Source organism: Cnephaeus nilssonii (assembly GCF_951640355.1).
Source record: "Cnephaeus nilssonii genome assembly, chromosome: 15".
In the NCBI taxonomy this organism is placed as follows: domain Eukaryota; kingdom Metazoa; phylum Chordata; class Mammalia; order Chiroptera; family Vespertilionidae; genus Cnephaeus; species Cnephaeus nilssonii.
This window is the reverse complement of record NC_137086.1, coordinates 33,285,791-33,313,663: the sequence shown is the minus strand read 5'-3', so window position 1 is coordinate 33,313,663 and position 27,873 is coordinate 33,285,791. Positions and strand designations below refer to the sequence as shown.

Here is a 27,873-nt window from a genome sequence, read left to right as displayed (position 1 = left end):
CATAGCTCTTCATCGTTCAAGTGTGTGAGTGTGTGTGTGTGTGTGTGTGTGTGTGTGTGTGTGTGTGTGTGTGTGTTGTGGTGCCCTATTTGTGCATGAACAGATGCAAACCAAGCTTCTGGATTGGCTTCGGTAGAAACTGGGGTGGGTTTGCAGGAAAAGGGTTGGGTTTGCATTGAGTTATTCATACTTTCTGGCTTAGTTGGCTCTGGGAAGACTCCACACTCCTGGGTGTGGATCTATCACATACCCACCTGGAACAGTATTCAATGCACAGGTCTTATGCCTTGTAGAAAGCAAGCAAAGAAGATGTCTTAACACAGAGTGGGAAGCTCATGGTTTACTATTTCCTCACCAGCATTTTTAATACTAATGGCTCTCAAAGGAGCATTGAAATGAAAGCCATGGGACCCTGATAGAAAACCTAGGAAATGTGAGGAGGCATACCTGTGCTTTCACCTGGAGAGTCCTTCTCTTTCCTCCCTTTCTGGAACAAATGAAGGGAACAAGGGAAGAGGGAGCAGAAGAATCCCTGAATATACACTAAACATTTTTTTAAAAAAGAGCATTATTTGTAAGGCACCCTCACCATATCCATGGAAGGGCAACTTTTACATGATTTCTGACTTCTTTGTGGATTAGCCAGATCTCTGGCATTCTTAGGTAAATTAATATTCAAAGGAAAATTTTAAAATTGCATGACATTTTTCTAGGTAGTGTTAAAAATTCACCCTAGCTGGTTTGGTTCAGGGGGTAGAGCATCAGCCTGTGGACTGAAGGGTCCTGGGTTCGATTCTGGTGAAGGGCACATGCCTGGGATGTGGGTTCGGTGCAGGAGGCAGCCAATCAATTATTCTCTCTCATCATTGATGTTTCTCTCTTTCTCCCTCTCCCTTCTTCTCTGAAAAAAAATTTTGATCAGCTTGTTATTACCACACCTTAAACATCTCTGCCCAAGGCATTAGTCCATTTCATCATTACACACTTTGGAAAAATGTTGGAGTTAGTCCTAAGCCACCCTGATCCATTTTAATTCATTCATCAAACAAGTAGTTCTGGGTATTATTTCCCCTGTTCATTCTCTTCTCTTCCCACATCTTCCATTCCCTTCCTCATCTCCTATGATGTCAATTTATTAAACATATATACTTTAATAGGCCAGTAGAAAATAGAAGTATTTCAGATTTGTTTTGAGCGTAGGAGGGGATTGGCCTGAATTTGTAGAGTATGGCTCAGTCCTCCACACACACATTTTCTCCCACTCCAGGGATTGCATTTCATCTTCATTCATCCAGCGAAGGAGAACAGAGGCTAATTTGGGAGCCTCTTTATGTCTGTACATATTCAGCCAGAGGGGTCAGTGCTGATTGATGCAAGGCACTCTGTCCTCCAAGAGCTCGCCAGTCCCTGCTGGTCCAGAGAGTAGCAACCAACAGTAACTCACCCGCTAGTGCCTGTGCAGTTCTGAGCCTCCAGCTAGAAACAGTCAATAAACACCAGAGGCAACGTATGTTGCCTTAGATCACTAATAAACGCCTCACACCACCACCTCAGAGCCCTTTTACAAAAATGTATTTCTCTACAGATAGATGCCGAGCCCTAGCAGCCAATTACTATAGAAATGCCTCAAAGGCTTGAAGGAGGAGGCAGGGAGAGGGATGGGCCCCTTTCCAAAGACACGAGTTATGTGCTTCCTCCTAATAAGTATTGCTCCTTTCTGTCCATTGCCTCCTCTGAGCCAGACACCCGGGATCAGGCTTCTTCTACATTATCTCGTTAATTTCTCACAGCTCTGAGACTCAACAAAGCTCTAGCCCATTTCACAGATGAGCATCCAGAAGCTCACAGAACTTAAGGTAGCTTCTACTCCCTGCCTCTTTACTCCCCCAGGCCCCCACGCAAATAGATGTGTGATGTGTGTTACAAAAGCACCTGGGAAATTCCCGGATGCCAGGCAATTCAGACTGTTGTCTGGACCTCGAGCACTGCCACACCTCCTCCCCTTACAGAGGAAAAATGTTCAATGGCTCGGGTTACTCCACAGGCTGCCAGACACACGTCCCATTGTATGCTGCCCATCCCCTAGACGGCAGCACTTCCAGGGCCTTCCGCTTTAAGGGCAAGTGTCAAATATCTGGCAAGTTTGTTTTGCTGCCACAAAGTGTGGTGTTCACTCTGCCTATGGCACTGTGATGGGCTCTGAATTGGTTCAAGGGAATGGAGTATTACCTTTTAAAAACATGGCATGGTCACAGCCTTCCACAACTATTTTCAGTCAGGCAACCTTCCACAAAGCCAACCCCTGGGTTAAATGCCAGTGATAAAGAGCACACACATGCCTGGGCCACAGAGTGGATGATCCCTTTCATTCTTCCTCTGCTTCCTAAGAAGACTCGTCATGTCTTTATACACACCAGTCCTAGGCAGACATGCGGCAGGATGAAGCACCTGCATTGACCAAAAACCCATCTGGCTACTCACCACAGAAATCTAACGCCTCCACATCCTGGAAACATCACAGAGCTGGACGCCGGCTATGGTCTGTTAGCCGGATAGATTAGAGCTGACTATTTCCCACTTCATCTACTTCTCTCCTGTAATAACCGAACCACAGACTATCACGAACTTCTGACTTTTTCTCAACCTTCCCCAGAAACGCACCACACATGAGGATGAACTATGCAAGATAATTGCTTACCTGTAATAACTCCGACATGAAGGGCCCTGGGGATGCTGCCTTCCATCGTCTCTCACCGAGTTGTTTGGCCACATTTCTGAGGTGTAGAGGGGCGACATGAACCTTCTCCTCTTTGCAGAAGGACCTCTGGATGTGGTAGGTCCAGGCTTGAATTTGGAAGTAAGGATCACCACCCTTTCCTGTTGTGGAGATAAATGACCCAATATTTTGAAAATGATCATAATATCTTCTATTTCTATATCCTTCCTGTTTTTCATGCACATTGGCCTCCGTGGTTTCATGAGCTCTACACACCAAACATTACATTGGCATAAACGTTTTGATATTTTTCTCAACAATACATCTCTCTACTTCATTTGATCGCCACAATCAGGAAGGGAAATATTGTTTTCCTTTTTGTCAGTGAAGAAACTGAGGGTTAGAGAGAGAGAGAGAGCAATGTCCTCAGCTCATAAGCTAGCATGTAAACCCAGATGACTCTTTGCAAAGTCCAATGTTCATTCGTTCCCAAATATCTCCATTTGGTGCATGGGGAAACTGAGGCCACTCCCTAAGGAATCGTGAAAAAAATAAGCCACACGTTCCATCTCACAGAAGGAAGTTACAGTGGGAGATACGAGGCCATGGCCAGTGAAAACTTCCCAGAGCCTTTGCATGGACTCCAAAGCCAGTCCACTTCCAAACGCTAGGCTCCTGGAGAGGGTTTCTATTGACACTTTCTCTGCATGTTATGTTAGCCTTGCTTTTGTTGGCTGTAGAGCCAGCAGCCAGGGACAGCAGGAAGACTTTGAGCCAAGGGGCGGTCTGTTCGTCCCCTGGGGACAGGGGTGTTTCACCAAGTTAGCTGTCTCTTGAAAGGACGGCCACTGCAGCATCTTGCTGGCTCCCGGTTTTGTTATCCCTGAGATAATAAATAAAGGCTCATTCTGTTGTGTCCAAAAGACCCTTTTCAGGAGACTTGCTCTTGCTGGAAGTCTCCCGAGCTTCCTCACCTGATTGCAGTCAGAGGCTGGGCATTTCAAATTAAATTAGAACAAATAACAAAAATGAAAGGAGAGTGGGAAGGAGGAGGAACACACCAGCAAAAACTGGTATTCATTTGAAGTAGCCAATGAGAAAAATGGAACCTGAAAACCCAACAATTACTGGCAGAGATTGATGTTTGTCAGCTCATCTTAGGTTAAAAGAGCTGCAGTGAGAATTTGTGGGGATGACAACTCCAGGGCAATTCTGTCTAGGATATACTGATGCAGATGTGGCCAGGATACACAGGGAGAAGTTTTACATTTAGATCTGCATTTTTAGGTCTCTCGTACTGTAATACGATCTCTATTTGGTTATAGGATGGCATATGCAAGACAGGAGGTATAGATCTTGGAAGGTGGGAAGAATATATGTCCCATTGTGCCATTTTTCCTCTACCAAGTCCTGCCACAGATGAATTCTTCATTTGAGCTCAAAATTCTGCTGGAGCTGTGCCTAGAGATACTCACTGAATAAAGATGGTTGGGAAGGTACGAGATGAATTCTTGTAGTACCTGGTTTTAATACACTCCAATAATAGTAAGATAGTGTAAAATTAAATGGAAGGACTTATGGACCAAGATTACACTATGACCATTACCAGAGTGATTTCAAACAGAATTCTTATTGTTCCATTAAAAAAACACACAAAAAAACCCAATGTGAAATCAATAGCCTAAAAAGCCCCAGCATCCCTTTGGCCTCTTTGATAACATTTTTTGTTGGTTACACCTTTATCATATTTGCCTGATACATTGCTCTCACCGGTTTCAGCTACACTAGATATCACTGTATCCTAGAATAGCATTAAAATATTTGATAAGACAACCTGCCTTCACCATCCAGATGTGGAAAGGACATTTATATTTAATGTGCATTTTCAATCCTATTAGTCAAAGTAATATATTGTATAATAAAATATATCGTCTTATTCCAGTACTCTCATCCTGAAGAAACAATGAGCACACAGAAACATAACTCAGATTATATTATCTGTCAACAAAGGCAGGCTCTCCAACAAACTCAAACCCTATTTTGATAAAATAAACTATTTGATATTAGAGAGTTAACTTAATCCTGTGTCCAAATTAGTGCATCCACATATTAAAGGCCATTATTAACTAGGAAAGAATTTGAGAGAACACAATGGATGATTACTTTATAAGAGACATACTTGCAGGCAGCATTCAAAACGCAATTTGGTCCTGGGACTGTCCCCTCCCATCACTCTCCATCTTAATTTCCACTGGCCAGGCATATGGAAAACTTTCAAGTCTCAAAAGAAGCTGGTGTGACTGGGTATTTCCTCAGAAATGTGACAATCCCTTTATTAGAAAAACAACAACAACAGTAAGCATTCAGGAATGAGCAGAGAAAATGTCTCTTAAGGCCATTATTTTTTAGCTGAGCGTTGTTGTGACTGTTTTCATGGCTAAACCATGAACATGTTTTTTGCACAAGCCCGGTCAGCTAGTGGCCTTAATTAACTTTCGCATGGAAAATGCGGCGGTTTACCACTTATTAAATACCCACCGCACTGAGTTACAATTTTACCCTTCCACACCTCACTTAGTCAAGACACCTCAAAAAACCCACAATGCTGAATAACTGGTGATTTAAACACAGGCACCACGTATAATTATCAGGCTGAAAACACAGGCTGTGAGGGAAGTTTACTAAAACCTGGGCAGCTCTCATTTCCAGATGGAATGATATAATTTGTAAATTGAGGCAAAAGGATAAGTCACTAAGAAAGATAGAATAAGCTGATCTTACTCATGAAAGGAATTTAACAAATATCAAGTGCTTGCTTTGTGTTCCAGATACTGAGTATTCTTCCAACTTCCTCATGTCTAGGAATTGCAGGAGGCGGTAGACGGAGTTCAGGATTCGTTGAAGAAGGAAGAGGACAATCTCAGCATTTTTAAATGGTAGGCCCCCTAGAGAAGGAAGAAAGCGTATGAAATTACTCATCAAACTAATTTACTCTTAATACAACATACAAGTAGACTAACCAAGCTCATTTCATCAAGCATTTTTATTCATGAGGGAGATGATGCAGTTTGAGATTCAATTGAGACAAAATTAGTTTTTGTGATTAGCTAGGTTGAGTGGTTAAGGTATAGTAATAATGACATCATTATTTCTTCTCCCCTCTCATACAATACTCGGAGAAACATTCACACACGCACACACACACACACACACACACACACACACACTCATCTACATCTGTCTAAATTTGGCTTGCGAATCTTCAACTAGTGTTGTGTATGTTTCAACTTGTGTACTCTCAGAATAAAAAAAAAAAAGTGAATTCACCTCTCGTTGAAATTCCACTGTGTATAAAATGGTCTTGGAATTTGAAGGGAAAAAAAATCCTTCTACAAAGAGAACATGTGAAAAGGCCAAGGGAGAGCATAACTGAAAAAATATATAAAAATGCAAATTTTCCTAAACTTCAGCTTTGGATGGACTGAAGCATAAGTGAGAACTTCAACAAAGCAATAGAAAAAGATGACAGCTCAGAGTTTCAGAAATTTAAGACAGCAGCAGGATTAGACACTTTGGGTTGTCTTCGCACACATTTCTTATGGGAGTTAATTCCATTTGACATGCAAGACCAAAGCAAGATTACAGAGGCATAGCCCCATGGCGAGGTGTATGCTATAGCTAAAAGCTGGGATTTGAATAATTGTGCAGGCTTACTCCAAGAATCAAGGGAGAACAGAATGAATGGATTATTACAAGGAACTTTGTACATTTTTAACTGCTGGACTTAATAAAATACCCTCTATGTGAGAGTTATGTTATAGTCGTCTGCATTCACTCTAGCTGAAGTTTGTGGTAGAATCCATCAAGAAAGAGGAAAAACAGAAGCTGTTAAAAAACATAGACAGAAAAGAAAAGAATTTTGTAATGAATGACTGGGCTGGGTCATGCCCCTATGATTTACGGAGGCACAGAAAATTTGGAAAACTTGAAATCAACACATTCGAGCCCCTGTGAAGGTACAGGGAATTCATTTCCTGAGCAAAGTTGAAGGAACGGAGAGTAGAGTTCAGGGGAAAGTGGGCCACAAAAAGGTGCGTTTCAATTTCACGATTTCAGCTCGTTAAGGAGGTCGTTTGTTACTGAGGAAAATTACTAAACCACACGTCATTATTTATACTAGTGATATATGTATAAACGTGACCTCTTTCCTTGGGATCTGTGGAAACACTTGTCTGTGAGAAGCAGAAAGAGTAACCGTTCTAAAGACTTCTCCCTGCTTAATTATCTGTCCAGTGAGAATTATTAAAATTCTTTTTGTAATCCTTACTTAGTGCTCATTAAAGTGAAATATACAAATACTGGACAGTGCAAGGCTTAGAGAAGCTTTAAGAAAGGGAACTTCGTCTTGTAACAGCTGAGAATTATGAAAAGCTGTCTGTTGACAGTAGCCAAATAGACCTTTCATTGTAAAAGCCACTGATTCATATTTGAAATGATTTGATTTGATTTTCTCCCTTAAAATAGTCTTCATCTCCTCTCTTCCTGAGAGCCCACTTCTGATCCTCCCGAAGCCCTCCCTATCCAGCCTGGTGGGAAAAGAAGTCAGCCGGAGAGAGGAGAAAGGGCTCTGGGGTGAGGGCATTGGGGCAGTGCGCCCTCTGCTGGAAGCCAGTCTGAGGTCCAGCTGAGAAAATTCCCCAGAGCCTGCCTCCAGGAAAGCCAGAGATGCACGTTGCCAGTAGTGAAAACCTCTAATAGGAGTGGCATGTCTTTCTCATCCCTGCTGGTGGAGATTAGAGGAGGGAAGTGAGAGGATGAGAGTGCTTCATTAAACCAGAACTCAAGTGCAGCTCTTCTCACAAAACATGTCTGTCAGCCTCAGCCTGCCATGTAAAATGGCAACAGGAATGATGAACACATTACAAGTTTGTAGACCCTAAAATTAAACTCCACCTCATTTATTTCATATTTCAGCAGGCTGGGGATGGCTGACATTAGAGGCACACGGCTTTCCTGATAAGCTCTGTGGTTCCTTCCTTGGAGGAGGGATCTATACTCTGCTATATGGACGCTCTCAGTCTCCCCGAAGCCCCCTTTCTGCGTGGTGCCGCTAGGAAAGGGGAGGCAGGATGCACAGCTCTGCAGAAGAAAGTCAGGTATGGTAACCCTGGGAGGGAAGAAAGTGGAAACATCACCACGGAAAGGTGAAGAGCTCATCTCCCCGCGTTTGTCTCTGTGCATCATTTACATCCTTGCTAAAATGTGTGGTTGCAGACCAGGAGCGCCGGCATCAACTGGAAGCTTGTTAGATGTGCAGGAGCCCAGGCCCCACCTAGAGCTACTGAATCAGAATCTGCATTTGAACAAGATCCCCTGTGAGTCATAAGAGCTGAATCACAAGCAACACTAGAACACGGAGCTTTACAAGAGGAAGGAAGCCTAGACACCACCTGCTCTCTTGGATAAGAAAACCAAGGCCCAAAGAACAACACAGCTCCTCACACATCTAAGAGGGAAATTGTGCACAGGCCTAAATTGGGTTTGCTATGAAGGCTGAAACACAGTGACCACAGGCCTTGGCAGTTAGCCTCCTCACGGCTGTTACTAAGCCAACAGAATTCGAACTGTCCTCAGGTGGGAGGGACCCCGCTTCCCAATCAGCTCGGTACCACTGAAATGACTGGTCTAAATTGTGCGGGATTGACATAGAGATGAGATTCTGATATTCCTTCTATTCACATAGTGATTGATGAAACATACGGGAAAAATAAATTGAATTATGTTATAATCTCCTAGGGAAACATAATTAAGTTGTAAAGCATCCCCACGAAATTCTAAAAGCCTTATATCATCTAGACAGTGACTTCTACTACATGATCAATAATTATATTAATTAAAGATAATTATTTTGATAGGATGATGTGACTTTGGGGTTCCACTTATTCTTGATTTGATGTATTGATCCAACGGTGAAGACTTGGTTGGTGCAAGAGCTAGATGTAAAGAATTCTTTGGAGGCCCCCAAAAGTTTTATTATATTTATGCTAACTTGTATTAATTTGTAATTCCTGAGCACCATTTTGATGCTTATTCACAATCCAATGAATAATACTTGTGCAAGATCAACCGAATAGTCCATTCACCATTCTTAATTCTGTATGAACAAGCAACAAGCTATCTTCAGCAAGTAATAGGTATTATATATAAAACATAAAGTCCAATATTCCTTGAACTTTTGAAATTCCAGGAGTTCCAATACATTCTTTGTATGTATGTAGGGTGCTCAAGCACATTTGTAGCAGTTCGAGGCTAGGGAACTAAAGAAGCTGACCCAAAGTTAACAGTTGCAAAAAAGTTGGTGTGAGCATTTACTATCGTCCTTTGCAAACACTTAGCTCTGGTTATGAAGATTAGCCTTGGAACACATCTGGCAGTGCACATTCTAAGCACAGTCAAAAACAGATTTTCGGAGGTCAGTGGGGGGGAAAAAGAGACATATGTACTACTATTTGTAATACCTTAAACAATAACATTTAAAAAAACAAACAAACCTGAGATTTCTGGTTGATTCTCTCTCTGTACATTCCCAAGACACCCTCAGTAAATGTGTACCTTCTACTTTCATAAATGAGCATCATCAACAGAAAGCAAAGAGTGAGGCAGGGATGTAAATTAAAAGTAATAATGCAAGGAATCATATAACAAATATACCCAAGTTTTTTTAAAGGCAACAATCAATGTATGTTTTTAACTTCCCTGAATTAGCTATATTATTCTAGATAACTCGTTAGGTTGCTGTAACATTAAGGAGTAATATAGTTGAAAGAATCACAATTAAGGTATTAAGAATGAAATAATTTCAATTTCATATTATATCATCAAAATTTCCTTAAATCATTATAAAAGATCTTGCTGACATGATGTTCACTATGCAAGAGGTCATAGATTTTTCCCTCAATGAGGTAGAAAGTGCAGTATTTAACTTTCTTGGAGGTTTGATATATACTGGAGTGGAATATTGCCTAACGAATTAACAGCTTGTTCTCTCCACTTATTCAGTCTGGAATGTGTGTGTGTGTGTGTGTGTGTGTGTGTGTGTGTGTGTGTCAGGGTATTATTCCCTGCTCTGTGATATTAGGGTCTTAACAGTATGCACCTATTGGATGAAATGGGAAAAAAATATAGGAAGTGTTTAGCAAGTGTTATTTACAATAGCTAAGATTTAGAGAGAGCCCAAATGCCCAGCAGTAGGTGAATGGATTAAAAAACTGGCACATTTACACAATGGAATACTATGTAGCTGTAAAAACAAAGGATCTCTTACCCTTTGAGACAGCATGGAAGGATGTGGAGAGTATTATGATAAGTAAAACAGGCCAGTCAGAGAAAGACAAGTATTACATGATCTCACTTATATGTGGAATCTAATGAACAAAATAAACTGATAAACAAAAAAGATCCAGAGACATTGAAGCATGTAACAGGCTGATGTATTTCAGAGGAAAGAGAGGTGGGGAGCAGGAATTAACCAATGAACTTATACGTTTATATGCATAGCCCATGGACAGACAATAGTTGGGGAAGGCCTGGGGAGGAGAAGGGTAAGAGGGTAAATGGGTGGTGGGGGGAGGGAAGGATAAGGCGGACATCTGTAATACTCTCAACAATAAAAGTCAAGGCTAAGGAGCCAATGTCACCTGGTTTGAATCTTGGGTCTGCCACTTACCAACTATGGCTACAACAAGTAACATAACCTCTCCATATGCCTCAGTTTCTACATCTGTAAAATAAGGATAAAACCTGATGGGGTTGTTGTAAGGATTTAGTTAATTAATGAGCATGATGCAACTGGAACATGCATGAGATGTACTAAGTACTCGATTTATAATGTCTATTATTAGTATTGTCCTCATAATTTATTTAGGTTCACTTATTTGTGGTCATATTACAATTTATTAAAGAATAGTCTTATTTAAACTCACCTGTCAGATGATCTGAAAGCCAAGTTTTAGTCTCCAGATTAACATCTACTTTATTTTTTTTTCTAATCCTCAGCTGAGGATATTTTTCCATTGATTTTCAGAGAGAGGGGAAGAGAGAGGGAAAGACAGAGAGGAAATGGATTGATTGGTTGCCTCCTGCATGTGCCCTGACCAGGGCCTGGGCTGAGGAGGAGCATGCAACCGAGGTACATGCCCTTGACCAGAATCAAACCCAGGACTCTTTGGCCCACAGGCTGACGCTCTATCCACTGAGCCAAACTGGCTAGGGCAAAATCTACTTTCTTAATAAAAAAGTTTAGAAAAAGAAGAAGGTACTCATGAGGACTTGAAAACATAGTTACCCATGTTATAATTTGGCAACACACACACACACACACACACACACACACACACACACAAACACACACACACACAGGGGCACAGAACAGCAACAGCCCAATGCCATAAAGGAAGCTAAATATGACCCAATATTTCAGTGAGAGATCTTAGCATTCAAGAGCAGAATAACCTGAGAACCAAATAATGCAGAAAGTAGCCCTGAGGTGCCTTTGTCTTTCCTCAGGTAAAATCAATTCTGTTATTATCCACAGTTGGGTATAGAATGGCATAGAAACAGCATGGTTTCAGCCAGCATTGCCTCTCAGAGAGCAGGTTGCATGGGTAATATTCCACATCCTGATTTATTCAGCATTGTCAAGAGAGAAAAGGAGAGATCCTCTTAGGTAAGAAAATTTACTCTAAGAAACAACATATCAAAAAATACAAGAGGGAAGAAAAATCAGGGCAAATTCATCAAGAGTTAAGTATGCTAGGCTGCTTCCATCCACAGATATAGAGTCCAAGGACTAAACCCAACCACAGAAATATGGCCAGGCCTAATGTCTTCCTCTCTGTTCTTTCCCAGGGGGACTGAGTAGCCGTATTTCCTATGCATGGGAGGGAAAAGCACTACATCTATGATGCTGCACATCAGAGTGAAACAAAAATCTTCTAAAGAAAGTAAGCAGACTTGTGAATGTGGCATTGTGGAACCCATAAAATAGACCAACAGTGATTGAAAGTAAGAAAATGACTTGGTCTTTCTTAAAACTACAACAATTAGGCAATTGAATTAACTAACAGGACTTGAGAAGACATAAATAAGTGTTGTTGTGTTTATTAACAAAGGGAGTGAGGAGACAACTTTTAGCCAGAATGAAAGGCAAATGATTCATCCCCATAGGCAGAGCCAAGATTTCTCAAATGAATTTCCTCCTGAAAGAGGTTAAAGTGAAATATACGAAGCAAAATGACAGGTGCTGTTGTCTAAATGTAGGCAGTGATGGTATCCTATTCTATAGACCAAGCTGTGAGTAACTGAATGCAAGATAAAGCAAAAATATAGAAAAGGCAATTCAGTAATAGAAAGGTAAAAATGCAGTGCGTATAGCAGTACTGAGCAGGATACTGCTCTGTAGAACTGATTAATAAGGGGAGAGGTGAAGAAAACCAAGTGGATTTGCAGAGATTAGGATATAGCAAGCTTTGTCCAAAGACTGTATAAAGTTCTTATTGGCCTTGAATCTGAAATAAGCTAAAACTAAAACCAACAGAAAAACCTACCTCCCATCTTGAAAGACCCTCTGATCTTTTGGTATATCTTAGTCAAGCAACTTACCTTTTCCCATAAACCATTTAAAAATAGAATTTACAATAATCTTTGTATTCTCCTATACAAAGTCATTCTGAATGGCACCTCTCTGTCTTTTGGGATGGGGTAAAGTGAGGGAACACATGTACTATATATTTTTTATGTTAAAGCAGGACTGAGAAAGACCTAAACAACAATAACAACAATTTTATCCACAACAGCTGAGCTCTGAGAAAACACAGAGCTTGACAAAGCCTAGAAGCCAGGGTCCAAGGTGAGCAAGAACAAGAGTCCAAAATGTGAGATTGTCAGGTGGGTATCAAGAACATGGGCATTTGTATTTCCAAACTCTAAGGACTTTGCTCCAGAGTGTGTTGCATTGTGAAGGACATTGTCACTTCCTCTAAGTAACTGGCAACAAAATATAATATTTTGAAGGAATAGAGGAAAAAAATAATCCAGCCTACAAGTACTAAGAAATCTCAAACCAAAGATAATCCTTAAGAAACACAGAAGTACATGCAGCAGTTGACAATTGCTGTGGCTTGGGCAGACAGAAAGCACCTGTCTGTGGGCTTCTCTCTGATAATTACTGTTAAGACTAGGGGCCATCATCAAAGAGGCAATTAAGTGTGTAGCCCTCTGGGGCTATGAGAGCTACTCACCAAAGGGGCAGTGGTCCCCTCCTGTGTTTTAATTTGAGAGTCCTGAAACCACTTCTGTTGGAGGTGACCTCATGTGTTCTGTGGGAACTTTGAAGATCTTGATGCCAGATGAGATGTTTGTGTCTCTAGTGATGAAAAGGATGAGAAAAAGTAGCTCTTGACCTTGGCCAACATAGACATCTATGCCACAGATTCAGAAACAGAAGGCTCAAGGGCAGAAAGAAGCCAAAGGACTCCTGCAGCTGTGTTTAAAGATCACTCCCACTGGGCGCTCCTGGGAGCAAATGATGACTAATTAGGCAGGCAAGAGAGAAAAATAAATAGAACGAGGAACAGGTATTTTTAGGAATGCAAATGCAACTCAAAATTAGGAAACCTTAGCCAACAGCAGTTCTCAAACCTGTCACCTGTTGCAAGAGTGGAGAAGGGACGATTTCCGTGCAATAGGCAATCCGGGATTGGCCAAGAAGCAAGGGGAGCTGTGGGAGCTGTGGGAGCTGTGGGAGCATACATGACATACTCCAGGGAGCCTCAGGCCCATCTTCTACTTTCTTTCATTTTGAATTCCTTGGTGACCTGTGGTTTTGAGGGAGAAGGAGGAGGAGGAAGAGGAGGAGGAGGAGGAGGAAGAGGAGGAGGAAGAGGAGGAGGAGGAGGAGGAGGAGGAGGAGGAGGAGGAGGAGAAGAAGAAGAAGAAGAAGAAGAAGAAGAAGAAGAAGAAGAAGAAGAAGAAGAAGAAGAGATAAACAGATATAGATATTTACATGTGTATTCACATGCTTATTATATTCTTTTTTATAAATGTCAATAAAGGCAAAATGAGAAGAATCTAATTTGCAGTTCAGTTTTCCAGCCTCAGTTCTGGCTCTCCAATGAATCCTCTTATATATGGAGCTGACTGGAGGGAGGGGTGGGATTGAATAACAAATTTATGTGATACAATCACATCATTTACAATCACATAATGGACCATATCCCAATTTTCAAAAGGCATAAAGTATCCTCATTAATACGATAAGTGCAGCAGTCAAATCAGCAGTGTGATTTTATCAGGGTTTTGACTGTACATGAATTAGAATGTAGCATGCACACAGAATTTCTAATGGGAAGGCTTTAACATTCACTGAATGTATTTCCTACTGTCATTTGCATCACATTAAAGTGGAATTCTACATAAAAGGATAAAGAGAATATGTCCTAAATTACAGTTTTCCATAGTTGTCATGTCCACACATAGAAAAATCTGATTCATAAGCTTGAACATGATCCTAAATCTGAAAAGACCCCACCAGTTTCCTATTTGTTGGTGGGTTTTATGTGGCTGTCAGAACTGGGCATAGTTCAGCTCAGTAAGGTCACGTTGTCAGGACAAAGCTAATGAAGATCACTGTGGGGTATGGGGGGAAGCTGGGTGCAGGCAGTTGGGTGGTGGAGGATGGTTGTAGTCCCTGTCTCTTACTCTAGCATCTTATTAATACTGTGACCGCATTTTTCATCCTATACCATATTACTAAAAAGTCTCTCATGTTTCTGAGAAGTAGATGTTGTTGATCTGAAAGCTTCTACCTTCAATTTAGTTCACTTTAATAGAATGTATGGACCTAGACAAATGTTGTAAAAGTTCAATTTTGTTTATTTCACCCTGAGTGAGTATGTGTGCATTACTATACACATAGGATATGTATTAAATCCCTGCTTCATATCAAGCTGTGTATGTCTACTTGTATGTTGAAATATGTCAGAAGTTAATCTCATGATAATAGAAAGTGTGCTTAGTGGTTTCTATACACTGAGGCAAAAAAAAGCAACTTGTCATTTCTCATTAACTTCACAGAGAAGTCAGCAATTGGTGTGTAGTAGCTAATGCCGAATCCTGGGAATCTCAGAGTGTTTTGCATCCTAGAAGAGGCCAAGTTTCTCCTGCTAAGCTGATACCAAGACAAGGAGTGGTGAATGCCTACCTGCATACATACTGACTACCTGTCCACTGGCTAGAGTGACTGGTCTATGTGTGGGAATTTGTACTCCAAATGACTTAACTCTGTTATCATTTTATAGGCTAAATAGAGTATGCTACTATTCACCCAACAGAAAGACATATATGGAACATGGGGTAAAATAGTTCAAATTCACAACAAATCCTGCAAGTGCATTTTGCTCCTAGAAAAACCATTTTATGTATGTACATGGCATGGGCCCGTGTGGAATGAATGGCTTTCAAATTGGCCAGCCTATCCATTTTAATAATTTTATCTTTAATAATTTGTCTAATCACATCATCTTTGATAAAGATCAAAGATTGCATAGATTAGTGTTTGGCATTAATGGCTACATACTGCAGTCAATTCTGGTACATTTCCCTTAAATATACATACATTGCATATATCTTACACCATTATTAGGAAACTAGAGGCCCGGTGCATGAAATTCATGCACGGGTAGGGTCTCTAGGCCTAGACAGCTATTAGGGGCAACCAAGGGGGGCCCCTGCTGGCACACGCCTTGGCTGGCCTGGAGCCACTGGCTCGCCGGCCCTGCCCCCTGCCCCTAGTCCGGGCCTGCAGGTTGGGAGTAGTTCCTGTGTTGAGTGCTTGCCCCCTGGTGGTCAGTGCACATCATAGCAACCAGTCGTTAAGCAGGTTGTTCCTCTATTTGGTCAACTTGCATATTAGGCTTTTATTATGTAGGATGCCATGTCATTTGATATCTAGAAACAGTTTTTTAAAAACATTTATAATGGCCACAGATTTAACCCTAGGTGTTCTTTCTCTCCCTCTCTCTTCCTCCCCTCCCCTCCCCTCTTCTCTCTTCTCCTCTCCTCTATTTTTCTCTCCTCTCCTCTCCTCTCCTCTCCTCTCCCCTCCCCTCCCCTCCCCTCCCCTCCCCTCCCCTCCCCTCCCCTCCCCTCCCCTGCCCTCCCCTCCTCTCCTCTCCTCTCCTCTCCTCTCCTCTCCTCTCCTTTCTTCTCCTTCTCTCCTTTATATATTTTTTGTATTTAACCTAAGAATTAGTGCAATGATTTCTTTCCCAACATGGATACATAGTACTACAGTAGACTTCACAGTGGGCAGTCCATCTGTTGGAATCCTGGCCTAGCTGTTCACTGGTTGGGAGAGCACTAATTACCCCTCACCTCTCTATGGAACAGTTTACTCACCTATAAATAACATTGAAATTATTAACTGTTTCTATAAAACAGGATGATGCACATCAAGAATATAGAGTAATTCCTGACACAATGAAAAGAGTTCATACAAGTTTGATTCACCATAAAGGAGGTTTTTCTTTTTTCTGGCCAAAAGCTAAGAGCATATATATACCTTTTTGAAGAATCAGATGCTATGAAACCTAATTTCAATCTGTTTTTCCATCCATTATAACTGTATAAATTCAGGTAAGCAAACCATTGTTTCTCCTCCAATAAAATTAGGATAAGTATCTTTAACTTCCCTTCTTGTCCCTACTGAGTCCCTATAGATGTTACTAAATTTCAGAAATTAAGAGAAGTATATTAAAGCAAAGAGAGACCATGGTCTCTTTTATTATTTGACTAGAGGCCTGGTGCACGAGATTCATGCACTGGGGGGAGGGGGAGTCACTCAGCCTGGCCTGTGCCCTCTCTCAGTCCGGATTTCTCGGGGGATGTTCACCTCGGGGGATGTCCCTCAGGGATCGGGCCTAAGCTGGCAGTCAGACATCCCTCTCACAGTCCGGGACCCCTTGCTCCTAACTGCCCACCTGCAGTGGAGGTGGGAGAGGCTCCCACCACTGCTGCTGGGCTCACCAGCCATGAGCCTGGCTTCTGTTTGAGCGGCGTTCCCCCTGTGGGAGCGCACTGACTACCAGGGGTCAGCTCCAGCGTTGAGCGTCTGCTACCTGGTGGTCAATGCATGTCTTAGCGACCAGTCATTCCACCGTTTGGTCGATTTGCATATTACTCTTTTATTATATAGGATTTTGTTTAATAAAATGCATATATTTAGGGTTAAAAACATAATGACTTGATATGCATATATAGTGAAATGATGACTATAGTTAAGCTAATTAGCATGTATTCTCCTCACATAGCTATCATTTTGTATGTGTGATGAGAGCACCTGAAATCTACTCAGAGTATTGCCAGTATCAATTTCTTATTTTTATTATAGTCATCATGCTGTACATGAGATGCTATGTTTTTTAGTGCTTATCAGGGATCAGAAAACAAAATTTATATAAAACCTTTTCTCACACCCTTTGTCATTTTAATAATTTTATCAGGAACATGGTTACAAGTTGATCACTTAAGCTGGTATTTCTGTGACCTAAAAGAGGAGGGCGTAAAGTTTTCTAATTCTAGCTTGCCTCCTACTTCACGTTTAGCATAATACATATATAGTTTTACCTAATTTATACAGAGAAAAATCTATTTTTATTGTGGTAATATGTCTGTGTAAATAATAGCCAAATGGATTAATATTTCCTAAACTGTACATTTGCTGCATAATATCAGATATATCTAAGGCACTGCCTTCCACCTATAAATGAAACTAGTAATCTATCTCAATGGAGTCAAATTTAGGCCTCTGTCTTCTCCTTCCTTTTAAATACATGCTGTTTGTTTTCCAGAGCCTGTTACCCATACTTCTTTGTGTTCACGTTTTCTGCTCATAAGAATGGTTCTAGTATTTTACAGTATATGGATGTGTTAAACTTATTGGAAATAATTTATAAAACTGCTTGACCTTTTCATTTTGCATTATCTTATCTTTCTTCCTGCCAACCCATATGTAGGTGTAACATTAGTCTTCAATTAAACATACAGATCAGATGCTTTAAAACCTCAAAGATTTTATGTATGAAAAAAGTCTGATTTCATTTAAATCACTGAGGCATGATACTCCAATATGCTATTCATCATCATTGTTTCATCTCTTGTTTTATTGGAAAGAAATTGCTAATTTGTAATATTTGTAATATTTTTATCTAAATCTGCTAAATAAGATGTCATTAATATTGCTTTCACATTTTCTGTGGCTTTGTCCACAAAAGCATGGGGCAGGGAAACCAATATAAGTCAGCTATACAACTAATTTAATTAAATTTAGATTTGTATTAACTCCTCAAAATGTGATTGTTCAAGTTCAAATTTTCTCAATAAAATTTATTTATATAAGTAAACAAAGTCATAGGTTTGATCCTGGCAGACATGAGAACTTATGGATTTCTGTTAAACAATTTTAAAAAGTAACAGAAAGGTTAAAAGTAAAAAACTATACAACCACTTCACTCTTATGCAGCAGCAATTTTCAAAGGGTGGCCTGCAAGAATTTTTAAAACCTGCAATACCTGACTTTTTAGTCAGGGGCACTGACCTCTTTCCCTTAAATTATCCAATAAAAAAAATGACAATAGCCAACACAACAATAGCTGTTCAGTGTGAATGAATCAAAATTATACTTTTTTTGTCAGATAGGCAAAAAAAATAAATATTATTTTTTCATGTGCCATAGAATTTTAGTGATTAGTTTATTTGTGCCATGAGATGAAAAAGGTTGAAAATCGCTGATGTATAACTTTATTTCAATCTCATTGTTTACATAACATATTTGTATATTGATAAATAATTTGGGTTCTCTGGGCTTCAACAACTCTCAAAACTTTGATTTCTCTGATTATACTTTAAAAAAATCTTCTGAGCATACTCTAAAAAAGACTATCGATATAAGTATCCACCTTTCCTTTCCATATTTTTTAAATTCATTCTCTCAATCTACCAATCTATTAATCTAGCTCAATTTCCATTGATTTACTCTAATGCTTCAGTTGCCCTTTGAGAAACTATTATTCAAAGGAAGATTTTTATCCCATACATTGTATTGTCATTGTCTTTCTTCATTTACACATCTTGTCTACTTTCCTCCACCATCTTTTTATTTTTGACAGACTATGCATATGACAGTAATCAGGCCTATCTATGATATGTCCATCTTTGTTCAGGGAGCTAATACATCCAGGAATGTCCTCTGAAGAGTAGATTGTGACTTTCCCCTGTCAGAACACTGGACACAGAACTTGCCCTTTCCTAGTTTTTGGGATGCCCCGGGGAGCAGGAAGCAGGGCATCAGGCTATATTCATCATATTCATACAATCCCATTCTTTCAAACAGCTCACATAATGTTTGCAGATGCGTTCATTGGAAAGAATTTCCAGAAACTTTTGCAGATTTCACATTCCCTCTGAGCCCCACACCCCCTTCTACACATGTGGAATTTCCGCAAAAGCATCAAAATGCTGAAGAATGTAAGCAAAACCTCGTTTTCCTATTGCCCTACAAACTTCTGTCTTTCTAGACTATGCTAAAACCCTGCAGCAATAGAATTCTACAGCCTGCTTATCCTGTCAGTCAGTCCCCACTTACAAATGTAAAAAAGTCCAGGGAAGTTTGTCCTCTGTTGAATTCTCAGCTTCCCAGGTCATGAAACTGTCCTTCCCCTTATTGTAAGTAGATTTGTGTTTTACTCAATTCCATACCCAACAATCTATTTCATAGTTAGGTACACCATGAGGTATAATACCTTGAATGTATTTATTGTGGTGTTTTCTTTCTTACCCTCCCACAAGAGGATATATAGAAGAGAACTGTTGTCATTACTTATTTTTATTCCTCCTGACTACATCCAAAGAATTTCTCAACTAGTCAAGTTGAAGCACATACCTTCTCACAGAATTGCTACATATTCCTTTCTTCATCCAGTCAATTCCTCTTTTATTCACGATACTAGAGCATTGACACTGACACATTGATGTTCTCCTTGTGAGAATTAGCCTATCACATTCATTTACATCCACTTAATTGCTGCTGCTATTGTTTAGTCCTTTAACCTCCAGCTAGGGTGCAATTCACATGAACACTGGGGAAGCACAACCATTTGATTAGTTCTGCAAAGTAGATTAAAATCTTCTGGCTAATTGAAGACTGTCCATACTACTGCCTTCCTTCCTGCTCTAGGTTGAGCAAATGTCATGTCATCAAAGGAAGCTCCTAGTTGGAATATGGAAGGCTTGACAGGACCCAGTAGCATTTTCTGAGCATGTCAGTATACAGGACACTGTGCAGGGCACTAGGCCAGCAATGATCACCAATCTGGTCTAGGCCCACAACCTGTAACTAGCCTTTTGATTGGCAGTTTGCTTTCCTCCTTTACAGGAAGGAACTCTGGACAAACTCCAACATGGTATGTGGCTAAAACATTAGTATCCCAAATTCGTAGGAATTTCACTTTGAAACATAAGCACTTAAAAATCCCTTATGAAACAGTTTGTCTAGTTTGGGGGGAAATGAGAATTAGGAATGTGACAGTATCATTTGACTCAAGGCATAATGCCATGTTTGGCATAGCGAATTTACTCAGAACCTATCCTGGATGCCGATGGCAAGCGTGCTTTGGCAATGATGTTCCAGAACTTTCCTAGGCAACATGTCATCACCTTGTATATGTTCAGCTGAGGTGTTTAAGATATTTAATTATGTTTTATCTAAAGAATATGGGAAGCTTCCATAACCACTCCAGGAATTCTAAGAAATCATAGTAGGTAGAATTTCTTTATTGAATCTAAAATGCCTGTCCCAATGGGGTTTCGGTCAACCTCTCCAACACATTTTTTGAAAGTATCCTAAAGTTCATCCACTAAAAATTGGTAACCCTTCCTCGAATGCATTATACATTTTTTGTGACTTGGTGTCTTTTAAATTGCTGTTTTAGCTAACTGGGGTTTGTTACAAGAATTATGGGCATATGTAGGAAGAAAGTGCTTATGTTGACTTGAGGAGTCTACATAAGAAATTATCTAAAAAACATGCCAAGTGCTTTACATCAAGTCACCTAATCATTCCAGCAGACATGTCAGGACAGTCCCCTCATACTTGTTTTCTGTTGGACTGAGGCTCTGAAAGGTTGAGTGACCTGTGTGAGGTGATATAGTAAGTAACAAAACAGTGACTTGAAATCCAGTTCCTTATCACTCCAAACCCACCTCTTCCCTTCTATGTCAGGAAGGTGTGCCCTAAGAAGGGAGAAATCTTGAGCTGTGACTTGAAGAAGGTGTAAGTGCTCACAAGGAAGACAACATTTCTCACCAGATGTATGACATCAAAGGTTATACCCAAAGGCGGGTGAGACAGCAGCACGGAGAGGTCGGTAGAGGATGAGGAAAAGGATGACAGAAGCTGTTAAGACCATGTGATGTCTTAAACTGGCACCCATGCTCCACCTGGAGAATTCCAGATAGCTGATGAGACGAGGGAAACACTGAGACTGACTAGAGATCTAGGAATTCTGAAACTCCAAGAACCCGGTCACAGTGATAGACTCTACACCTCACTTCCAAGATGTCCCAATTTATTAAATGCCCTCCCCCTGAGAGATGATGATGAGCAATCAGATTTTGGAGCCACTGACCTATAGGGTTTACACAGATTGGAATAAAGACATCTATAATAAAAGGTTGGGACCAAACCATAGAGGATTTGGAATATGTGTCAATTTGTCTGCCATAGAATCTGATGTTTAAGCTTTACTTGGATTAATTTTTCACAGCACTGCCCTTTCCAGCTAAACCCTGCACCAGGGTGACAAAACAGATTACAAATAAGTAAACGATAAATGATAAATGATAAACAATAGTAGCATTAGACAAGCCCATAGTATAACTTTAAATTATAATGCTTTAAACATGGAATTTTAAAGTCAGGAAAAAGCTTAGCACTTTTTAAGTCATTTACCTATGTTAACAGACCCATGTATTTCTTCCCTAAAAGTACATATAACATTAATGGGAGACACCCTCATATTCTATGTGGAGGAGACTATGAGTGCTGGTTTCACAGGGATCGTTTTATTGGAGAAACGTTTTGTGAATTGGGATGAAAGGTGCAGTATACACATAAGATGTTCTACCTATCATGTTGCTGTCATATTATTTATAAAGCAATGGTTCTTTGTATTACTTTTATGCATTGGTCGATTTGGGTAGTTCTATGGTTTTCTTTGGTGCATGATTTATTGTGTTAACTAATCCTGAAAAAAATCCATAGTAGAGAAGTACACAGATTGACCTCTGTCCAGCCAGACCGTACTACAGGAAATATATGTTCATTTGCAGAAAGCAATAGCTGTACGAGAAACACAGTCACTGTTTGCCAGTTGTGCTTAGCTAAGTATGTTCTTTGCCCAAATTTTTAATTTCTAATTAGGATTGTAGGTAATATTTTCTCTCTCTCTGTCTCTCTCTCTCTCCTCCCACCTCTCTCTCTCAATGGCATCTGTGTCTCTCTTTTATTATATATAATGAATACACCAAGGGAACTCAGAGTTAAGTCCTGGCCTCAGAACTAGAAGCATCCCCATCAAAGATGGTTTGTTAAATAATAAAGTAAGAAGGAAAAAAAGCTATTTGCTTCTTTTGTGGCTCTGACCCTCCCTTGGTCCTGCCAGGCCTGCCTGAGCATCAGCGGAGTTCAGTGGTAATTAAAGCAACAGTGTTGTGAAAAAAGTGTGAATTACTTTTACAGGCAGACTTGGATGTTGCTAGTGACTGACAAAGCACAGCGGGGGGCTCTGCTGGATATTAAAGAGTGATGGTAGTCCCTGTGTTGTAAGGTGGCTTTTCAGCACAATACAAAATTATGATTTTTCACAAGTTGGTATCTCTGGAACCATTCGAGTTATCGGCTTAAGTTTAGATTTTTTTTCCCCCTTTGGCAAGGTTATGGAGCAAAACTATGTCACATTTCATGAGATGTGGCATGGTAAGTCGTAATGATGAAGAACTAAAGTCTATTTTCTTTCTTTTCTTCCCTTGGATTTTTAACTCTATTATGGAATTATTTCAACCTTGAAGATTGTTGAAAATAGCGAGGAAAAAGCTAGAAAGGATCGTATGTTCAACCCTCTCTTGGCAAGTTATTTCAATGTCAACTACCTAGGTTTCCTGTTTCTGTCATTTTTTAAAAAAGAAAGAAGCACAGCCCAGCACTCTGTTGACAATGCCAAGGAATGCCAACTCTGCACTCTCAAAGAGGGGTATAAATATCACATGCATGGTGAGCTCCTCCAGACCCAGCCAGGAAAAGTTCCGATCTTGTTCTTTATCGCTGAAAATCTTGTTCAGCCAACTCCCACCCAGGTATGATATAATGTTGATTCTGCTCCTTATCCAGTGAGGAGGGAAAAAAAATGTCTTTAGCCAAATCCAATAAACCACTTTCTGCAGATGTGAAGCAGGAGAGTAAAATAGCTCAATAGGCTATTCATCACTTTTCACTATATAAACTAAAGACACTATTGGTATTCCTGAGTCAGGTTCCTGACCTAGAGCACATGTGGAATTCTAGGTAATGGCATCACTGCGAGACCGGGCAGCCTGTCTTGGTATGAGATAGGATACAATGGCACTGAAAGGCAGTGGGAAATATGTATGTAATGGGTAGCCTGTGTCTATGATCTATGTCTCGTGTAAATAAGAAAAAAATTATAGTGGATCATATGCATATGCTCTTTATTGTTTTCACTTTCTTCCTTAAGTAAATAGATTGAGTTGATAAGTGCAATTCTTGCTCTTGGTGTATTTTCAGTCACCTTGGCTACATCAGACAGCAGCGGGATACGTTGTGGATCAGTGACACCCCAGAGCGGCAAGCAGTATGTTAGGATGGATAACAGCACAGATATTGGAGTCTGATGTCCTCACTTACAGACAGTGTGACCCCAATTTATGTATGTGTAAAAAGGGTGTAATATCCATTCCCACCTTACTTTGAAGATTAAGTGAATTAAGGTACAAAAATTGTTTAACAAAATGCCATAGGCATGGCCTATAGAAAACAATTGATAAAAGCTTTTACTATCATCAGCATCATCGACAGCAAACTCTTGGATTTGCCAAGCAGTGGAGTAATATGGTGAAAGTCATGCAAGACAAAATGATATTTAGGGGATGAAGCTGTGACACACCAAACAATGGACTGTTTAAACACACAACAATGCTATAAACAGAATAACTGGGGTGCTCCAAAGGACTTTTCTTTCACCCCACTAGTGCAAAGTTTAATTAGGATGTAAATAGCATACTCATTTACAATTGACATAATGCCACCGCTTTTCATGCCAAGCTGTCAAGGCCTGAAACTGCAAAATTCCTGACACTAAACATTTGTTGTAAACTGATCCTTCCAAAAGTCACGGAACTAAAGGATTGAAAAGGTGGGAAAGGTGGTGATTGCTTTTTTTTAAAAAGCTACTTCTCCATTCTTTCTTTCAGAGAAAATGGTCCAAACTGCTTTTGGGGAGAGATACACCCCATTATATTGGGCTGAGGGTAAATTCTGTAAAATAAAAAAAAAATAAAAAAACACATACGAACCACCAACCACAGAGTGATGAAAAGCAAACGGGTAAGGAAAAAAATACCCTCAATTGACACAGCTATTTTCATCACATCAAATCAGCCATCTGTTCTTGACATAGTTTATTATCATTAGGAAGATTTTCTCAATTCAGACATGGTGATGAGGAAAGATGAAGAATTAACCAGATAAATAGCCAATTTGGAAAATTCAGGCTGAGACCCTTTTCCTCAATTTCCATTCCCTCTTTTCTCCCTGCTCCATCATCAAACTCCAATTATTCCAAGAAAAGCTTCAATGACATGATTAGACATGTTTATGGTATGGCTGTTTTTCACCCACCTGTACAGGCATAACAACTAACCACACGAGGTATCGAATGATACAAAGGTGATCGACATTGCACAAAAAATAATAATAATTTCCCATTGTTAAAAACCACGGTGTGAATTTAGAATGACAGGTGGCTATAATTAAGGGCGAAGGAATTTAAATAATTTGAATTGAAGTATAAGAATGCTGATGTTTTCCTTCTGGAATTTATTCATTAGAAATCCATCAATTTACCTTGGGATAAGCGGGTTTAGAGAATAAAAATTTCTATGAAATAAATGATCATGGAGAAATTCCGACAGCTCGGTGTGGGATAATGTGGAAGGAATAAGTAAATGTTGGAAAATAATAATACAAAGAAAATATTTAAGTCATATGTTTAATATTGACTTCATAAAGTGAAGTTGGAAGTTCACAAAAGTTAAGCTCATAAATTTAGAGAAAATAGTTCAGAAATGCTTGACAAATATCAACACAACTACTTAAAAAAATTAGTCAAGCTGCTTATTTTATCTACAGGATGTCAAAAAAACACAACAAAAACAAGTTTGACTGATTCTCCTTCAAATAGTTCACAAAATCATGATGTTAGATTTTTAAGAATCTAATCCACACATTTTTCATTATAATTAATACCATATCTTTTTGAGTGAAATTTAAAACATATTAAGGACAGTAACTATTAAAATTAAACCATACAAATGCTTTCACAAAGTTACTTCCATCCTGACACCCAGATTATTTTGTGTGGATATGTCCTTTCTTTTGTAACTTTCCTGTGATCTTATTATTCTTATCTTGTGCACCTCAATATCTGACTTGTTACTGATTGTCAAAAAAGTTACAACTCCTCAATACTCATAATCTATCAGAGTCATCATTGTTGCTAGACTTTTCTTTGTTGACACACTGTTTTCTTGATTTTGTCTATACCATACAATCTTGATTGTTCTCATAACTCTTAGATTGCTCTTGGTCTTCTTTACTCATCAAAGCTAAATGTAGACATGATCACACCAACTCATAATTCATCAATTAAACATGGGACCTGCTATGTTAAGTGCTGAAGATACAGTAGTGAGCCAAGAAGACATGGTCCTTGCCCTGCTATGTTAAGTGCTGAAGATACAGTAGTGAGCCAAGAAGACATGGTCCTTGCCCTCATGGAACTTAGGTTTCTAGACCAGAGGTCTGCAAACATAAAGTCCTTGGGCCAAATGTAGCCAGTCACCTGTTTGTTTGTTTTTTATAGCAAAGGTGGAGATTTATTGAAGAACAAGTACAGATTCCCACGTGGGGAGAGGGAAAGAGTCCCACAGAATGGACTCCCACGTGGGGAGGGGAAAAGGGTCCCACTGAGTTCTTTTTCCCTACTGCTTATAAAGGCTGAAGATCCTGGTGCCTTGATATCCCCTCTGATTGGACTGGTTACTATAGTAACTCCTGAACTTAAAGGTCAAACACCACATGGGACATGTGACGCTTTCCTCCCTCCTTGTTCTTTTCTTACTGGCTTTCTTCCTTCTTTATTTTGTAAATATAGACCTTTTTGGCTACTTCCAGGTAATATATTTTTATTGAAACACAGTCAGGCAAATACATTTACATATTATCTTGGGCTGTTTTTTCTCTACAATGGATTAGTTAAGTAGTTGCAACAGAGACCTTTGTCCCACAAAGCTTAAAATATTTACTCTCTGGCCCTTTACAGAAAAAGTTGGCTGACCCTGGTGGACTCCAGATCCATCTTCAACTGTTCCAGCTCTGTATTCTTTCTCTTAGAGAGAGCAGTTTAGTTCTCTTGTAATTTTAATTACTTCTCCTACAGAAATGACTCCATAACCTTTATCTATAGTCATGCCCTCTCTTTTGAACTTCAGTCACCTGCTTCTAACTGCCTGCTTAATGTCCCCACCCACCCAGCCAGCAAATAAGCCACCATTATTTCAAAACTGCTAAGACTGACTTCATCTTTTCCCCAAGCCAACTGTTGACTACCGTCAACCTCCCAATACCTAAGACTTGAAAACGTGGAGTCTCTCATTTGCTTCCAACATCCAAGCAGCAAAAAATAATTTTTAAAAATTTACATATTCTTTATACTTATCAACTAATTGTTTCTATTGCCACCACCTAGGCAGTAAATCCCAAAACTTCATACTTAGAATAATGAAATCATCAAACAATCTGCCTGTAGTCAGTCTCTTATGGCTCCAGTGATCAGTTTATGGTCAGTTTCCTTAACATGTCATTCAACATACACCATCACAATCCTCCATAGCTCTGTATTACTAAAAGCACCTGTGGCTGAGGCTGTCCCTGTGGGGATGCTGCAAAATGATTTCAAGTGGTCTACGTAAACCACTGAACACTCTAAGAATTGTCTGACACCGAGTCTCCCACGTAGAGGCACCACTATTTTTCAAATGTACGTAGATGTTCTTCTAATAACTAAAATACAAATTTGCTTATTAAAATTACAATTTCATCTTACCTTTTCCTCATTTTCTATTTTCCCAAGCAATTGATTTGAAAAGTGCAACAATCTTTTCTTCTGCATTTCGTAATAAAAATGTCCTCAACTGGCCATTAAATGCCTACTCTCTCCTCAGGAAGCATCTATTATGGATTCACAATGGCACTATGGAAGCCTAGGACCTCAGCTTTTGGAGAGGAAAATGAAAGGGTAAAAATGTATAAATGCATCTCTCTCCTTTCATTGCCTTCTCTCCCTCCTTGGGTGAAAACTGTGGATTTGGAGGACTTTGTGGGGCCTTGGAAAAGGGAAGGCTGCTCATGCCTAACTCAGTCTAGACTCAAAAGGAAAGGAACGCAAGGTTCCTGGATGTTGCTATACAGGCTCTGCTGAGCAGAAAGGGTGAGCAGGTCAGAATCTGAACAGAAGCTTTCACAAATGATGTGCATTTGGCAGCTTTGTCTTCTCCATCATATTTCCTAGAAACCTAAGAAAGGTGGTAGGAAAATCAACATGAGTACAGAAGCAAAACAGGGGCAGGGACCCACTAAGAACAAGTCCACATTCTTTGCCTGCACTGTCAGTTGCTTTCAGCTTAGCCCTTGTGCCCAGTTCCAGCTTAATCTCCCACCATCTCCCCATGGACCATCTGATAAGGGGTGG

The 27,873-nt window shown here is 39.9% G+C and overlaps 1 protein-coding gene across 4 annotated transcripts in view; it reads right to left on the bottom strand.

Annotated features, from left to right (window-relative positions):
* Nucleotides 1-27,873, bottom strand: part of LOC307111548 (uncharacterized protein) — a 688,174-nt gene that overhangs the window by 32,295 nt on the left and 628,006 nt on the right. For 2 of the 4 annotated variants that reach the window (XR_013814598.1, XR_013814600.1), the window contains exons 8-10: nucleotides 5,498-5,661; nucleotides 4,896-5,046; nucleotides 2,699-2,877 (exon numbers count right to left, since the gene is read on the bottom strand). Coding sequence is in view for 1 of the 4 variants with exons in the window: in XM_079791563.1 (XP_079647689.1) it covers nucleotides 5,498-5,661 (164 nt within the window). In the remaining 3 variants the exon portion in view is untranslated. Of the gene's footprint in view, nucleotides 1-2,698; nucleotides 2,878-4,895; nucleotides 5,047-5,483; nucleotides 5,662-27,873 lie in introns of those variants that run through there. The other 2 variants (XR_013814599.1, XM_079791563.1) reach the window with 2 other exon arrangements.